At 47.4% G+C, this 18333-nt stretch overlaps 1 protein-coding gene across 2 annotated transcripts in view; it reads right to left on the reverse strand.

The window, feature by feature from the left end:
• Positions 1-7462: 7462 nt before the first annotated feature.
• The window catches only part of BBS4 (Bardet-Biedl syndrome 4), a 72616-nt gene continuing 61745 nt past the window's right edge, over positions 7463-18333 (reverse strand). For both annotated transcript variants that reach the window (XM_063926485.1, XM_063926486.1), the window contains exons 12-16: positions 18064-18235; positions 17899-17968; positions 9146-9284; positions 7974-8181; positions 7463-7871 (exon numbers count right to left, since the gene is read on the reverse strand). In XM_063926485.1, coding sequence (XP_063782555.1) covers positions 7771-7871; positions 7974-8181; positions 9146-9284; positions 17899-17968; positions 18064-18235 — 690 coding nt within the window. In that variant the 3' untranslated portion in view covers positions 7463-7770. The remainder of the gene's footprint in view (positions 7872-7973; positions 8182-9145; positions 9285-17898; positions 17969-18063; positions 18236-18333) is intronic.

Raw genomic sequence — 18333 nt, forward strand, 5'->3', positions numbered from 1 at the left:
GAAAACCGTATCCATTCGGTCGAAATGACTGCATCCTACAAAAATGCGTCACCAACCGTCGTGAGGGAACATAGGTCAAGAAGGTAGACTTCCAGTGGTATCTGCCGAGATCAACTTAACAAAGCCATCCCCAAACCAGGTTTCACCTTCATAGGGAAGATACTCCAGTTCTTCTCGGAGTCAGCCTCAGCATTCCATTGGTGAATCCACCACGCCCTCCTAGTCGAGACCGCCATGGAATTGGCCCGCGAAAACAAGAGTCCTATATCCCTTGTAGTCGCCCGGCAGTATGCTGCAATGATATAGACATGACTCTATTTATGTTGCATACAACTACTCCCCCATGCGCATGTAATGCCAGTATAATCAACGTACATGCGGACACATAATTAGAGTATCACATATCTTCCTGCATACGATCCTTTGTGACAGGACCCCATGCAGAACAGGGGGTGACTCTCACCTTCTATCCATTGAGAAGGAAAAACTTTACCTCAGCATTCATTATAAATATCTCTATATACATATATACATACATACATATATATATACCTTCCAATGCACCTATACACACATATATCTATATACACACACACACACACACACATATATATATATATATATATATATATACATACACATACACACACATATACATACACACATATACATCTACATATACATATCTAATACGTATACATATTTTTTGTCAAGAACACCAAGGTCCCTAGTGACGTTAATATTCTAATGTGCATGAACAGGTACTGAATGCCAATTTTTGAGGATCTGATCAGGAAACATTATGGTCGACCTAAGAAAGATTAATCGAATCGATCTCAGGGAGTAGTAACTGGGCAAAATAACATTTTTGCGACCCTGAGGGGTCTGAGAGAAATCCATTCTATGAATATGACCCCCTCCATAAATATTATCACGTCTGTTATCGTGCCACAAACCTATATAATCTTACTGTACATACATATTACATATAGGTATAGCTTTATCTGATATGCATCACATTATCATGTTCCATATCCACCCAGTCGGATATTGTTGGTGCCGACAGGGACACCCCCCTCGTCTGTGTCTCCCATATAGTTTTCTCCTGGGAAAAAACAAGTTTTATGGTAAGAACTTACCTTTGTTAAAACTCTTTCTGCGAGGTACACTGGGCTCCACAAGGAATAGACATAGGGTGTAGAGTAGGATCTGGATCCGAGGCACCAACAGGCTGAAAAGCTTTGACTGTTCCCAGAATGCATAGCGCCGCCTCCTCTGTAACCCCGCCTCCCTGCACAGGAGCTCAGTTTTTAGTTAACCAGCCCAATGCAGTAGCAGGAAAAGAGGCGTCAACGGTTAGTACCCACATACACCACACTCTCACGACAGGAGAAGTGTTAGCGGCTAATGCCATACCAACCCAAAGAAGCTAAGTGCGTCAGGGTGGGCGCCTTGTGGAGCCCAGTGTACCTCGCAGAAAGAGTTTTAACAAAGGTAAGTTCTTACCATAAAACTCGTTTTCTACTGCGGGGTACACTGGGCTCCATAAGGAATAGACATAGGGGATGTCCTAAAGCAGTTCCTTATGGGAGGGTACGCACTGCAGCGGGCACAAGAACCCGGCGTCCAAAGGAAGCATCCTGGGAAGCGGCGGTATCGAAGGCATAGAACCTTATGAACGTGTTCACAGAGGACCACGTAGCCGCCTTGCACAAATGTTCAAGGGTCGCACCACGGTGGGCCGCCCAAGAAGGTCCAACAGACCGAGTAGAATGGGCCGTAATGTGAGCAGGAGCTGACAGACCAGCCCTCACATAAGCATGTGCAATCACCATTCTAATCCATCTGGCCAAAGTTTGCTTGTGAGCAGGCCAGCCCCGTTTGTGAAATCCAAACAGCACAAAGAGAGAATCAGATTTCCTAATAGAAGCAGTTCTATTCACATAGATACGGAGAGCCCGTACCACGACCAAAGACCGCTCTTTGGGAGACAGATCAGGAGAAACAAGTGCCGGAACCACAATCTCCTCGTTAAGGTGGACCGAAGAAACCACCTTAGGTAAATATCCGAGACGAGTCCTAAGAACCGCCCGGCCACGGTGAAATATCAGATATGGAGAACTACAGGACAAGGCACCCAAATCTGACACTCTTCTAGCTGAAGCAATAGCCAGTAGAAACACCACCTTAAAGGGAAAGCCACTTAAGGTCAGCTGAACCAAGAGGTTCAAACGGAGACTCTTGTAACGCCTCCAAAACCACCGACAAGTCCCAAGGAGCCACAGGCGAGACATAGGGAGGTTGGATACGCAACACGCCCTGAGTAAAGGTATGCACATCAGGTAAGGTCACAATTTTTCTCTGAAACCACACCGACTAGGCAGATATTTGAACCTTGAGGGAGGCCAGACGCAGGCCTAAGTCCAGGCCCTGCTGAAGAAAAGCCAACAACTTGGCTATACTAAACTTGGAAGAGTCATAATCGTTAGATGCGCACCAAACAAAGTAAGAATGCCAGACCCTATAGTAAATCCGAGCCGAAGCCGGTTTCCGGGCCCGCAACATAGTTTGAATGGCCGCCTCAGAAAACCCTTTAGCCCTTAAGATGGAAGCTTCAAGAGCCACGCCGTCAAAAACAGCCGGGCTAGGTCCTGGTAGACACAGGGGCCCTGAACGAGGAGGTCTGGGCGTTGTGGAAGTAGAATTGGACGCTCTGACGATAGGCCTTGCAGGCCTGAAAAACAGTGCGGTCTGGGCCACGCTGGAGCTATGAGAAGCAGAATTCCTTTTTCTTGCTTGAACTTCCAAATTACCCTGGGCAGGAGTGACATCGGAGGGAACACGTACGGCAGCCGAAACCAACACGGTACCACCAGCGCATCCACGAACGCTGCTTGAGGATCCCTTGTCCGTGCTCCGAAGACCGGAACCTTGTGATAGTGTCGAGACGCCATCAGATCTACGTCTGGAAGGCCCCACTTTTCCACTAGGAGTTGAAACACTTCTGGATGGAGGCCCCACTCGCCGGCATGTACGTTCTGACGACTGAGAAAGTCTGCTTCCCAATTCAGGACTCCCAGAATGAATATTGCCGATATGGCCGTTAGATGGCATTCTGCCCAATGTAGAATCCGTGAGACTTCCTTCATTGTCAAACGGCTTTGAGTGCCGCCTTGATGATTTATGTAAGCCACTGTGGTGGCGTTGTCCGACTGTACTTGAACAGGACGGTTCTGAATTAAATGCTGGGCCATGTTCAACGCATTGAAGACCGCCCGCAATTCCAGAATGTTGATCGAGAGGAGAGATTCCTCCTTGGTCCACCGACCCTGAAAGGAGTGTTGCTCCATCACCGCTCCCCAACCTCTGAGACTGGCATCTGTCGTCAACAGGACCCAGTCGGATATCCAGAAGGGACGGCCCCTGCACAATCATTGGTCCTGGAGCCACCAGTGCAGCAACAGACGGACCTCCGGAGTCAATGAGATCATGTGAGACCTGATCCGGTGAGGCAGGCAGTCCCACTTGGCTAGAATCAGCCTCTGGAGGGGGCGAGAATGAAATTGAGCATACTCCACCATGTCGAATGCTGATACCATGAGGCCCAGCACCTGCATCGCCGAATGTTTCGACACTTGCGGACGAGAAAGGAAGCAACGAATCCTGTCCCTGAAGCTTCAGGACTTTCTCCTGAGACAAGAACAACCGCTGGTTGTGAGTGTCCAAAAGCGCTCCCAGGTGCACCACGCTCTGAGCAGGGACCAGGGAGGATTTCTTCCAGTTGATGAGCCACCCGTGGGCTTGTAGAAACCGGACAGTCATTTCCAGAAGACGTAGGAGAATTTCTGGGGAATTTGCCAGGATTAACAAGTCGTCCAGATACGGCAGTATCCTGACCCCTTGACGGCGGAGTACCACCGTCATCACCGCCATGACCTTGGTGAAGACTCGTGGAGCCGTAGTTAAACCAAACGGTAACGCCCGAAACTGGTAATGGAGGTTGCCAATCGCAAACCTCAGGTATTGCTGATGTGACGCTGCTATAGGAATATGCAGGTAAGCATCCTGTATATCCAGGTAGACCATGTAGTCCCCAGGTTCCAAGGCCAGAACTATAGAGCGAAGGGTTTGCATACGGAACTTGGAAACCTTCACAAACCTGTTCAATGCCTTGAGGTTGAGAATGGGCCGGGAGGACCCATTCGGTTTCGGGACTAGAAACAGCGGAGAATAGTACCCACGGCCTCTCTGCGCAAGAGGCACCTGTACTACGACTCCTGTATCCAGGAGGGTCTGTACTACTGAATGTAGAGTGTTTGCCTTTGTCTGGTCCAACTGGAAAATCCGGCAAAATCGATGAGGGAATTGTTTTTGAAGGCTATGGCGTAACCTCGAGTGACGACTTCCCGTGCCCAGGCAAGTGAAGTGGTCTTCAACCATTCCTGGGTATACCCTAGAAGCCGGCCCCCCACCCTGGGATCCCCAAGGGGGAGGCCCGCCCCGTCATGCGGCAGGCTTATCGGTCTTGGAAGCTGGCTGACGGGCCGCCCAGGCTCTTTTGGGCTTTGGCTTACCAGGTTTGGAAGTGCGGGTCTGCTTGTTGTACGCCTGACCTTTTGCTTTACCTGAAGGACGAAAGGGGCGAAAGGAAGTACCTTTAGCCTTCGACACAGAAGGAGTGGTACTTGGCATACAGGCAGTTTTGGCAGTAGCCAAGTCAGCCACTATCTTATTTAAGTCCTCCCCAAACAGAATATCTCCCTTGAAAGGGAGTACCTCCAGGGTTTTTCTAGAGTCCAGATCCACAGGCCAGGACTGACGTAGTAGAGGCCTTGGCTGCTAGGATACCGGCATCAGAAGCCGCCTCTTTAATGTAGCGAGAAGCTGTGACAATATATGACAAGCATTGTCTAGCATGGTCAGAAGAGATTTCAGCTTCTAAATCCAAGGCCCATGCTTCAATAGCCTCTGCAGCCCATGTTGCTGCAATAATGGGCCTTTGTGCAGCACCCGTGAGGGTGTAAATCGCTTTCAGACAGCCGTCCACACGTTTATCCGTAGGCTCTTTTAGAGACGTGACGGTAGTGACAGGTAGAGCTGAGGAAACCACCATCCTAGCCACATGCGAGTCTACTGGAGGAGGCGTTTCACAATTTTTAGACAGCTCTGGCGCGAGACGATAGCGAGCCAGCATCTTCTTTTGAGGCACAAACTTCTTACCCGGGTTTTCCCAGGGTTCCTGACGTATATCCACTAGGTGGTCAGAGTGAGGTAAAACTTGTTTAACCACCTTCTGACGCTTGAACCTATCTGGTTTCTTAGGAGGGACGGATGGCTCGGGATCATCCGTAATCTGTAAAATCAACTTAATAGCCTCCAAAAGATCAGGAACATCCACATGTGAACTACCCTCCCCATCAGCAGTATCTGTGTCAGAATCTGTGGGGTCAGTGTAAGTGCCGTCTTCATCAGACGAGGTGTCAGTGACAGCAGTGGATTGCGAGGAGATAAGAGCTCGCTTAGAGGACCCCTTGCGCTTGGGCGAGCGAGGGTCAGACTTTTTAGTAGTCAGGGACCGATTCAACTTCTTCAATTGAGCAGATAAGTCGTCCGCCCAAGGCGGGTTAGCTGCAGGGACCACATACGGTTGTACCGGCAGAGGGGATCCCATAGGGGGTGTTAGTTTATTAACTAGCTAATGTAGAAGCGTGGAAAAAGCGGCCCACGGTGGGTCATTAAGTACCTCCGTTGCACAGTCCCACTGGGGGGCAAGGAGCCTCCAGAACCAGAGCCCACAGCTGCTATATTCCCCTCATAGGGATCTGTGGCTTCAGCAACACTGGCAGTGTGTTCAGCCCCGGAACCGTTACCCTCAGAAGCAGACATGCTGTAACTTGCAGTATCAGGTAACACAGTACAATTGGCAGCAGCACAATACCTCTTACCCAAACCCCTGCGCAGTGTAGTTAGCACTAGCAGAGATAAAGGAGAGATATGGTGACTAAAATCACAGAGAAAAATACGTATTAAAGTATATCTTTGTGAAAATCCTATATAAATATAAAACCTGACGCACCAAGCCCCCTCAGGTTATAAAATATAGGGATAGTTGAGTGAGACACACGAAATGGACACCACTCAGCTAGCTTATGCACACACAGATAGTCACAGTTTGTACAATGCAGAGGTTATTACTAACAATAATACTGCACTGGACTATCTTTTATATATACAGGTTGAGTATCCCATATCCAAATATTCCGAAATACGGAATATTCCGAAATACAGACTTTTTTGAGTGAGATAGTGAAACCTTTGTTTTCTGATGGCTCAATGTACACAAACTTTGTTTAATACACAAAGTTATTAAAAATATTGTATTAAATGACCTTCAGGCTGTGTGTATAAGGTGTATATGAAACATAAATGAATTTGTGAATGTAGATACACTTTGTTCAATGCACAAAGTTACAAAAAAACAATAAACCTAACATAAAGTCTTTTCAGAGTAACTCAGTAGAACTCCTCTGTGTGTGACCAGTCTCTCTGGGCACAGAATCTAAACTGGAGTCTGGAGGAGGGACATAGAGGGAGGAGCCAGTTCACACCCAATCAAAGTCTTAAAGTGTGCCTATGTCTCCTGCGGATCCTGTCTATACCCCATGGTTCTTGAAGCATCCCCAGCATCCTCTAGGACTAATCAGACCTCCCTCTGACTTCTCGCTCTAACAGCGCGCCTGAGAGAAGACTAAGATGGCTGCCATCCAAATTTTTTAGTCACCTCGCGGCCTGTGATGTCTGCCTGCTCCCTGCAGCCGCTCCTGAGCCTACTACCCGGCAGCATGCGTCTCAGCGCCGCCGGGTCTTTGTCTGCGCCCTCTGCACTTGGCGGTGACTATGTTCTAGGCGCCACCCCGCCTGCCCGCTGCTGTGGGACAAACTACTTGCTAGGGAATAAAGGTGCCTGCTGCCCCATTACCCATGTTACTCACTGCAGTCTTGAGATCTTCTAAGTGAGATGCTGATCCCTTCCAACGGGATCTTTGTCTCACTGAAAACTGTTGTTACAGTTTTTTGGGAGCCTTCACCCCCCTCCTTTCAGTAGGCTGGATTGGCTCACATAACTACAAAAATTCTTCTTATGGAGCAAGGGCTCCTTTGTGATGCTACCTCCAGCACAATTTTTCAAACTGGAGGGATTAGGGGGCGTGAAGGGGGAGGAGCCAGGTGTGCATAATTTGCTTTTTATATATTGTGCTACCTCCGGTCTGCATCCTTCACACCCCAGCTGTCTGAGATCTCCAGTGTCCCCTAGTGGATGAAAGAGAAATAAATGTTCTTAACTTAATTCAATCACACAAAAAACAACAATTTCTGAGCGGCTTTTGGAAAAAATATTAGTCAGTCAAGTTGTTAATAGCATGCCCTTAGAGTATTCTTAATTATTTCTTAAACTTACAAATGTGAGAAAGCTATTTATTTTTGTCTTTTAAATAAAAGTCAATCTATATACAACATTTTTACAACTTAGATAAGCCCACACACATCAGGGCTGGTTTACACATATGCTAGATATACACGTAATTCATGTGCATAGCATACAGTACTAAAAGATCAGTAAGGATATTAACTGATGCTTACAGTCATGAAGTGTTTATCTTACACCAGGTAACACTCCATTAACTAACTCAGATATGTGCTGATAAATCTACCAAAATATCTACGGTCTGTCTGGAGAATCTCTTGTTTACAGTTCTCCATGTATAAGAGTTAGCTGGGACCTCTCTTGTACTCTGTAGCAGGACCAGAATTTGTAGGGTCCTCTGGTTCAAGTGGCAGAGATGGTGGTTTGGAGACAGAAGTAGTGGAACCTTAGAAGAAAATAAAATAAAAGATCATTTGTATTTTTACTCTAAGTAGACCATATTTAACAATTCAATTTAAAAGACCTGCTTTCTCTTGTAGTGTCTCACCTGCTGGGAGAGCAGCAGCCTTGCTGTATCCGGCAGCAGAAGACATTGCTCTTCCCAGAGCTTGATTAGACCCCAATGGGGTCTGCTCTGCCCCGGGAGCTTTCAGAGCTGCTCGCTGCTTAGACTTTTGGTCTTTTGTCTGTTTGGTCCAAACCAGACTCTCCCCAACCTGTAGGGCTGCTCCCAACTTCTGGGCCATGTCTACCATCTGAATAAAGATTAATTATACAATATGAATAACATTTAAAAAGTTGTTAAAAGCAGAGTAATTTTAAATAATTCCATAAATACGTTTCCAATTTAGCACTAGTATATTAAAATGATGTCCTGTAAATCAGGTTTTATTTTTATAACTAACAAAATATGTTTCTCTATTGTCCTCTTTGGGGACACTGGACTTTGGGAATATAAATCCCCAGCTTGGAGACTGTCTGAGGCAAATATGAAAGGTCTCCTGTTCTATAACCCTACGCTGCAGTGACCAAAGAAGAAGAAGACCAATTCAGACTCTAATAAGTTGGTTAATAGAAATTTATTTTAAAGGAGCTGGCTGAACCAGCCAGGGCTGAATCTTCATCCCATTCTATTGTGAACCTTTCACAGTTCAAATTGCACCCCACGGAGGTAAATGATATTCCTGCGTCCCCAAAGCCTTCAATCAACTGGCTTGAAGACTGAGACTAGTACATCTACTGCAAGGCATTGTAAGTCCATAGTATCACAGGGGCCCAGTCCGGAGAAAGGTCAGTCTCAGAGTCCTCTTTTTATGAGGACGTTTCTGAAGATTCAGACTGTATGAGGATCAATAAGTGCCTTATCTAGATGGTAGGGCATAGATGGAGTCGATGCAAGCCATGCGGAAGACTCAACATTCAAGATGATCCACAGGTCCTGGTACTGACAGCCTTACAACAGGTTCATTTCGAGTCCATGGATTTAGTGGCGGTGAAGTTTGTAATGTGGAAAACAATCTCTATTGGTTATCTTTACAGATGAAAGGGTACCTGAGTGGGGTCTGCCCTACAGATCTAGCATTCCATGATGGACGGCTGTGCTTAGGACTAAACCCTATGTCAACTAAAGGCAGTATACAGGTTTCTCTTAAGATTAGAAGACACTTATGTGCACAACCACTTTCACAAAATAAGGTTCAAGTATGTCTTCCATCTCACCTCAGGGTCAAACTCAGTGGTAGTCTCTCGGAGAGTGCTGACTTTACGCTCTAGCTCCTGGTACTGAGTCAACGCACCTTTCTTATCTCCCTGGTTATACAGCAAAACAGCAAAGTTCAAATTCACAAGGGGATCTGTCCTGAGAAACAGAGGGAGGGACAGAAATTAAGGAGACTGACATTAAGTCAAACATCTAAAAATCCAAATGGTTTAGTTTTTCATTATTTGGCATTTAATAGACAATAGTTTTGATTGATGCCATTAAAATGAAATGTGAAAAAAATAAAATAAAATACAAAAGTACATTGTAACAAGTTTTTCGCCCTCCTGGACCTACGTGGTTAATGGCAGCCACGGCACTGAGGGGGTTAACCCGCCATACTGCAGTACCATATTTCATAGACAATAGTCACTAGGCTCCACATTTAAATGTACTAACGATGCTAGGCGCCCGATGTTTAAAAAATAAAAATTTATTTTAAAAATATTGTTTAATCTGCTACAGCCTGGACCCACTCTGGCGGCTGCAGCAGTGAGGTGTATTAACACACGATGCGCTGTGCCGGGGAAAATGGTCCCGAGGGTGCGATACTAAATACCAGCGTTCGGGATGCCGGCGGTCACATGACCGACCACGGCATCCCGACTTTTAAAATGCTAACGGAGAGAGGGTAATTAATATACCCCTCTCCTGCCTCATACCCTAATGGTGTCTGCCACAGCTAATCATCAGGGGTGGCAGCTAGGGCTAAGGACACGGGTTGGCAGGTACAGCTAACCCCCAAGTCGGTTGGGTGTCTGTTTTTTCCTCTCTATTAGATAGGAAAAAACAGACACCCAACTGACTTTTCAAACAACTGAGTACCCCGCAATATGCACAATGGGCTTGATTCAGAGGTGGACGCAGTGCCGATTTTAGCGTAGTTGAGTGATTTTCTACTGCTAATGCTCGAAAAGCCATAAAAAGCTCTAGGTAAATGCGTTACCGTGAGTGTATAACTAACATTAAGAACAGCGAGGCAAAACCATGGGCATTCTTGTGTGGTAGCTAGGAGGCATCCAAAAGTGAACACAAAAAAATGGCTGTGTCACAGGCGTGTCAATACAAGAGGTTGCATTCTCATACGCAGTACTGCAGCCACAGAGGACAGGTTTAGCCAGAGTTCAGAAAGAGACAATGCGTCTGCCATAGGCGAGCTGTCACGATCCGGGTATCTGGACGCCATTACTTACCCTTCAGATGCCTCCTAAGGCTGGCTCAGCGTTCCAGGACCGGATTCTGCTGTTCCTGAGTTTCCACATGCAGAATGTCAGAGTGGTGATTTCATCAGCCGCGGCCTCCGCTGTGCCCGCGTGGTTAAATGTGCGCTTGTCAGTCTGGCGTCTCCTGTGGCCGGCGTCGCCATTACTGTTTCAATTCTCACATGGATTACAAACCAAACTTCCCTCCAAGTGTCTGCATGGGCGCAGCCATCTTGGATTTTGTCATCTGAGCATTTCCACCAATCTGCTGTCTGTATTGTTGATTTGCATAATTGCCTAGCCAACCCCTTCCTTGCTGCAGGTATAAGTAAGCTGTGCCTGAGAAAGGAAGGCGTCAGTGCTTTGGTTGTCTAACCTAGTTCCAGTTTGTCTCTCTCCTGTGGTTGTCTTCCAGGTTCCAGCTCCTGTCTCCAGACTTCTGCTATAGAGACCCGCACCAGCATTCCATCTGCGGTGTAGCCTGACTCTCCGATCCATTCTGGACTCACCTGTTTCCAGTTACATCAATCACCTGCTTCCAGCCCAGCTTCCAGCAGTGTACAGCTTATCTTAAAGGGCCGGTGTCCTTTCTGCAGTTTACCACTCTCCACCGGTATTATTATTTCACCGCTCTCAAACTCCAAACTTCATTATTATTTCATCGCTCTCAAACTCCAAACTTCATCAATCACCTGCTTCTAGCCCAGCTTCCAGCAGTGTACAGCTTCTCTTAAAGGGCCGGTGTCCTTTCTGCAGTTTACCACTCTCCACCGGTATTATTATTTCACCGCTCTCAAACTCCAAACTTCATTATTATTTCATCGCTCTCAAACTCCAAACTTCATCAATCACCTGCTTCCAGCCCAGCTTCCAGCAGTGTACAGCTTCTCTTAAAGGGCCGGTGTCCTTTCTGCAGTTTACCACTCTCCACCGGTATTATTATTTCACCGCTCTCAAACTCCAAACTTCATTATTATTTCATCGCTCTCAAGTTCGTTTATTATTTAACAGGTTCCAGCCAGTATCCACTCCGTACCAACAACAGTCTGGTTCCAGCCAGTATCCACAGCAGCCGTTTTATCTTCAGCAACCCAGCCTTTCCTGGAACACCAGCTGGTACGATCCTGGGTTCTCTCCATTGCTACAGTCAGGCCTGGTAAGGACTTTCCAACTAGAAGATTATAAGAACTGTCTCACTCTACCAGTGCCTGTGGCCCTTGCCACCCTGTAGTACCCAGGAATTGTATTTATTCTCTGTTGACTTTTATGTTTCCTTTACTGCTGCTGTGTTACGGAGTTTGTCATAATAAACATCATTGACTTTTATCCTGGTTGTCGTGGTCACGCCTTCGGGCAGTTATTCTACATGTTACTTACATGTCTAGGGGTCTGATACAACCTCCCAGGTTCCGTTACATCTCAGCCCCTACAACTGAGGCTGCCTCCCGTCAGCTCAGGCCCTCAGTTGTGACAGTAAGCACTGACCTAATGAATCCAGCCGGAGACCAGGATCAAGCGGCCAGGCCAATGCAAGAACTGGCAGCCCGACTTGAACATCAGGAGGCTGCACAGGGCCACATCATCCACCGTCTCCAGGATCTCTCTACACGGCTGGATGGGATTCAAACGACCCTCCGTGGACCTGGCACGTCCGGTGCGTCCACTACAGTGACACCAGCTGTAACCCCACCCACCTTACCCATTTCCAGTCCACATCTTCATCTTCCAACGCCAGCAAAATTTGATGGATCTCCAAGGTTCTGCAGGGGATTTCTCAATCAATGTGAAATCCACTTTGAGCTTCTACCTGGCAATTTCTTCAGTGACCGTACCAAAATTGCCTATATCATCTCCCTTCTCAGTGGCTCAGCCCTTGACTGGGCATCGCCTTTATGGGAGAAGTCTGATCCCCTGCTATCCTCCTATACTGACTTTGTAGCTACATTCAGGCGCATCTTCGACGAGCCAGGCCGGATAACATCTGCTTCATCTGAGATTCTCCGTTTACGCCAGGGAACACGTACTGTGGGACAGTATCTTATACAGTTTAAAATCCTGGCATCCGAACTGGCATGGAACGACGAGGCCCTGTATGCTGCATTCTGGCATGGCTTATCAGAACGCATCAAGGATGAGTTAGCTACCAGAGACTTGCCCTCTAAGTTGGATGAGCTAATTTCTCTTTGCACGAAGGTTGATCTACGTTTCAGAGAGAGAGCAACTGAGCGAGGAAGATCATCTACTCCTAAATCTTCTGCTCCTCCTCCTCGTCAACCATCTCCATCCAAGGATGAGCCTATGCAAATTAGTCGTTCTCGTCTATCTCCCGCTGAGCGCCGAAGACGTCTCTCTGAGTCCCTCTGTCTCTACTGTGCAGCTCCGTCGCACACTATCAATGCCTGTCCCAAACGTCCGGGAAACTCCAGATCCTAGCTCGCCAAGGAGAGGGCCGGCTAGGAGTAATGATCTCCTCTCCATCTCCTCATGACTGTAACCTCCCAGTGTCGCTCCAAATTGCTCAACGTTACAGGAACGTCATTGCCCTCCTTGATTCCGGAGCAGCTGGGAATTTCATAACCGAAGCTTATGTTAAACGGTGGTCCCTACCCACCGAGAGACTGTCCTCGTCCATCTCTTTGACTGCCGTGGATGGCAGCAAGATTTTTGACGCAGTCATTTCCTTAAGGACTCTTCCAGTTCGTCTGAGAGTGGGAGTTCTTCATTCTGAGTATATTTCTTTTTTAGTGATTCCAAGAGCCACACATCCAGTGGTTTTAGGCCTTCCATGGCTCCGTCTCCACAACCCATCAATTGACTGGACGACTACGCAAATACTGGCATGGGGTCCCTCCTGTGCTGAGACTTGTTTAGCCAAAGTTCTTCCTGTTTGTTCTTCCTTCCCCAGGTCATCTGATGTTCCGCCTCCTCCATATCAAGACTTCACGGACGTGTTCAGTAAAGCCTCTGCTGATATCCTTCCTCCTCATAGAGAATGGGACTGCCCAATCGACCTCATTCCAGGGAAGGTTCCACCGCGAGGCCGAACTTATCCGTTGTCTCTGCCTGAGACACACTCCATGGAAGAGTACATCAAAGAGAACCTGGCGAAGGGTTTCATCCGACCATCTTCTTCTCCAGCCGGCGCAGGCTTCTTCTTCGTTAAGAAGAAAGACGGTGGTCTGCGTCCGTGCATCGACTACAGAGGTCTGAACGACATTACCGTCAAGAACCGATACCCTTTACCCCTGATTACCGAGCTCTTTGATAGAGTTAGTGGTGCAACTATTTTCACAAAGCTGGACTTGAGGGGTGCCTACAATCTCATCCGAATCCGTGAGGGTGACGAGTGGAAGACCGCCTTTAACACCCGTGACGGACATTATGAGTACCTCGTCATGCCCTTCGGATTGAGCAATGCTCCAGCAGTCTTCCAGCACTTCGTGAATGAGATTTTCAGGGACATCTTGTACCGCCATGTCGTGGTTTATCTAGACGACATCCTCATCTTTGCTAATAATCTCGAAGATCATCGTTTCTGGGTAAAAGAGGTTCTTTCCCGTCTCCGTGTCAATCACCTCTATTGTAAATTGGAGAAGTGTGTGTTTGAAGTTAAAACCATTCCGTTTCTAGGTTACATTGTGTCCGGTTCCGGACTAGAGATGGATCCTGAGAAACTCCAAGCAATCCAGAATTGGCCTATACCCTTAAGCCTCAAAGGGGTCCAGAGGTTCTTAGGGTTCGCCAATTATTATAGAAAATTTATACGAGACTTTTCCACCATTGTGGCGCCTATCACTGCATTAACCAAGAAAGGTGCTAATCCGTCCAAGTGGTCCGAGGAAGCTACACAGGCCTTTCACCTTCTGAAGCAACGGTTCATCTCTGCACCAGTTCTGAAACAGCCCGACACCGACTCTCCTTTTATCTTAGAGGTAGATGCCTCCTCCGTTGGAGTAGGAGCAGTGTTATCCCAGAGGGCCAAAGATGGACATCTACATCCTTGCAGTTTCTTTTCCCGGAAGTTCTCCCCAGCTGAGCGCAACTATGCCATTGGCGATCAGGAGTTGCTAGCCATCAAGCTCGCTCTGGAGGAGTGGAGATACCTGTTGGAGGGAGCTTCCCACTCAATCACCATTCTTACCGACCACAAAAATCTTTTATATCTCAAAGGCGCACAATGTCTGAATCCTCGTCAGGCCAGATGGGCACTTTTCTTCTCTAGGTTTGACTTTAAACTCCAGTTCTGTCCGGGTTCTCAGAATCGTAAGGCCGATGCCCTTTCCCGCTCATGGGAGCAAGAAAATGAGTCCGAGTCTGCAGACAAGCATCCTATTATTAATCCGTTGGCATTCTCCACGGTAGGGATGGACTCTACGCCTCCACCAGGGAAAAGTTTTGTTAAGCCAGTTCTAAGGAAGAAGCTCATGCATTGGGCCCATGCTTCCCGTTTTGCTGGACATACAGGCATTCAGAAAACCCTTGAATTTATTTCTAGGTCCTACTGGTGGCCAACTCTGAAGAAGGACGTTATGGAATTTATTGCCTCCTACCCAAAGTGTGCCCAACACAAAGTCTCCCGCCAGTCGCCTGCGGGGCAACTGGTTCCATTATCTGTTCCCCGTCGACCTTGGACCCATTTGTCGATGGACTTTGTTTCCGATCTACCTATCTGCAACAAGTTTAATACCATCTGGGTGGTAGTTGACCGGTTCACCAAGATGGCACATTTCATCCCTCTCACCGGTCTTCCGTCAGCTTCCAAGTTGGCTCAAGTGTTTATACAAGAGATCTTCCGACTTCACGGTCTTCCTGAAGAGATCATCTCGGATCGTGGAGTACAATTTGTAGCCAAATTTTGGCGAAGTTTGTGTCAAGCCCTCCAAGTCAAGTTAAAGTTTTCCACGGCTTACCATCCTCAGACCAATGGTCAAACCGAGAGGGTGAATCAGGACTTGGAGGCCTTCCTCCGTATATATGTGTCTTCCTCTCAAGATGACTGGGTTCAACTCCTTCCTTGGGCCGAGTTCAGCCACAACAATCAATACCATTCCTCATCTTCTTCTACACCATTCTTCATTAATTATGGATTCCACCCTAAAGTCCCAGAATTCCAACCGCTTCCCGCAACTTCTGTTCCAGCAGTGGATGTCACCTTGCGTCAGTTTTCAAATAACTGGAGGAACGTCCGCACAGCCCTGCTTAAAGCCTCATTCAGGTATAAGAAGTTTGCCGATAGAAAGCGTAGAGCGGTTCCTGCCCTCAAGGTGGGTGATCGTGTGTGGCTGTCCACGAAGAATTTGAGGTTGAGAGTTCCCAGCATGAAATTTGCACCTCGCTACATCGGACCCTTCAAGATTGAACAAGTCATCAATCCTGTTGCCTACAGGTTACAGTTACCATCCTTCTTGAAAATACCCAGGACATTTCATGTTTCTTTGTTGAAACCGCTGATCCTGAATCGGTTTCATTCCGCACTTCCTCCAGCTCCCAAAGTTCAGACTCAACGGGGAGTCGAGTACGAGGTGGCCAAGATTTTGGACTCACGTTTCCGTTACGGTCAGTTACAATACCTCATTGACTGGAAGGGCTATGGTCCTGAAGAACGCTCTTGGACCAATGCCTCAGACGTCCATGCTCCTGCCTTGGTCCGAAATTTCCACGCAAAGTTTCCTTTAAAGCCTAAGAAGTGTCCTGGGGCCACTCCTAAAGGGGGGGGTGCTGTCACGATCCGGGTATCTGGACGCCATTACTTACCCTTCAGATGCCTCCTAAGGCTGGCTCAGCGTTCCAGGACCGGATTCCGCTGTTCCTGAGTTTCCACATGCAGAATGTCAGAGTGGTGATTTTATCAGCCGCGGCCTCCGCTGTGCCCGCGTGGTTAAATGTGCGCTTGTCAGTCTGGCGTCTCCTGTCTCCTGTGGCCGGCGTCGCCATTACTGTTTCAATTCTCACATGGATTACAAACCAAACTTCCCTCCAAGTGTCTGCATGGGCGCAGCCATCTTGGATTTTGTCATCTGAGCATTTCCACCAATCTGCTGTCTGTATTGTTGATTTGCATAATTGCCTAGCCAACCCCTTCCTTGCTGCAGGTATAAGTAAGCTGTGCCTGAGCAAGGAAGGCGTCAGTGCTTTGGTTGTCTAACCTAGTTCCAGTTTGTCTCTCCCCTGTGGTTGTCTTCCAGGTTCCAGCTCCTGTCTCCAGACTTCTGCTATAGAGACCCGCGCCAGCATTCCATCTGCGGTGTAGCCTGACTCTCCGATCCATTCTGGACTCACCTGTTTCCAGTTACATCAATCACCTGCTTCCAGCCCAGCTTCCAGCAGTGTACAGCTTCTCTTAAAGGGCCGGTGTCCTTTCTGCAGTTTACCACTCTCCACCGGTATTATTATTTCACCGCTCTCAAACTCCAAACTTCATCAATCACCTGCTTCCAGCCCAGCTTCCAGCAGTGTACAGCTTCTCTTAAAGGGCCGGTGTCCTTTCTGCAGTTTACCACTCTCCACCGGTATTATTATTTCACCGCTCTCAAACTCCAAACTTCATTATTATTTCATCGCTCTCAAGTTCGTTTATTATTTAACTGGTTCCAGCCAGTATCCACTCCGTACCAACAACAGTCTGGTTCCAGCCAGTATCCACAGCAGCCGTTTTATCTTCAGCAACCCAGCCTTTCCTGGAACACCAGCTGGTACGATCCTGGGTTCTCTCCATTGCTACAGTCAGGCCTGGTAAGGACTTTCCAACTAGAAGATTATAAGAACTGTCTCACTCTACCAGTGCCTGTGGCCCTTGCCACCCTGTAGTACCCAGGAATTGTATTTATTCTCTGTTGACTTTTATGTTTCCTTTACTGCTGCTGTGTTACGGAGTTTGTCATAATAAACATCATTGACTTTTATCCTGGTTGTCGTGGTCACGCCTTCGGGCAGTTATTCTACATGTTACTTACATGTCTAGGGGTCTGATACAACCTCCCAGGTTCCGTTACATCTCAGCCCCTACAACTGAGGCTGCCTCCCGTCAGCTCAGGCCCTCAGTTGTGACACGAGCACAATAATGCGCAGATGGTGGATTGTTTAGAACCACTGGCAGAATTACACTACCCATGGGCATTGAAAGTGGGCATCTCAGGGCTTGTACATTCCGGCTCATTCAAGTACAAAGGGGAGGTCTGAAACTAGCATATGCATATTACCGCTGCCGCGAATCCAGAAAAAAAAACCCAGCAGTTGCAATTGCATCCACCCCAATGAGTCATCTAGTTCTGCGTTTGATTACAATGGCTCGTTGGGAGCAAATGTAAAAGAAAAGAAAGATATAGATAAAAACAGAAAATGTAGCCACCCATAGCTGCATACTGCATGTACAGTAATAGTGTCTCCACTTCAAAATTGTTATAACAGTTCAGACAAGTGTTCACTGGAAGAAACTGATAAACAATGGACAATGTAATGCAAGAAGACAGCAGGTAGGCAATTCATAAATGATTAATGTTATCATCACTCACTGGTCCAGACTGGCCGCCTGCTGATATGAGCTCTTGGCATTCTCTGAATCATCCAGATAAGTTAGTGCCACTTAAAAGAGAGGAAACATAGAATGAAAATGGTAAGAGATTTGCAGGATGTGCCCGTGATGGGAGTGGCACCTGTGGATGTGGACACTCTCCTACCTGCCAACAACATGTAAAGTGTTGCATTGCCATGGTGCAGGGAGATGGCAGCGCTCAGGAAATGGAATGCTGAAGCATACTGCTGCATGCTGAGATGGACAAGCCCCAGGTTATAGAGTACTCGCCAGTCAAATGGGGAAAGGTAGAGAGCACGCTTCAGACAGCTGATGGCCTGTGAAGCAGAAGATGTGGATCAAAAGGGAGAAAGTACAAAGTGACAAAGCTATACTGCAGGTTATATCTTACTTAGAAAAAGCAAACTACAGTTTC

The sequence above is a fragment of the Pseudophryne corroboree genome, chromosome 6, assembly GCF_028390025.1.
Source record: "Pseudophryne corroboree isolate aPseCor3 chromosome 6, aPseCor3.hap2, whole genome shotgun sequence".
NCBI classification, from domain to species: domain Eukaryota; kingdom Metazoa; phylum Chordata; class Amphibia; order Anura; family Myobatrachidae; genus Pseudophryne; species Pseudophryne corroboree.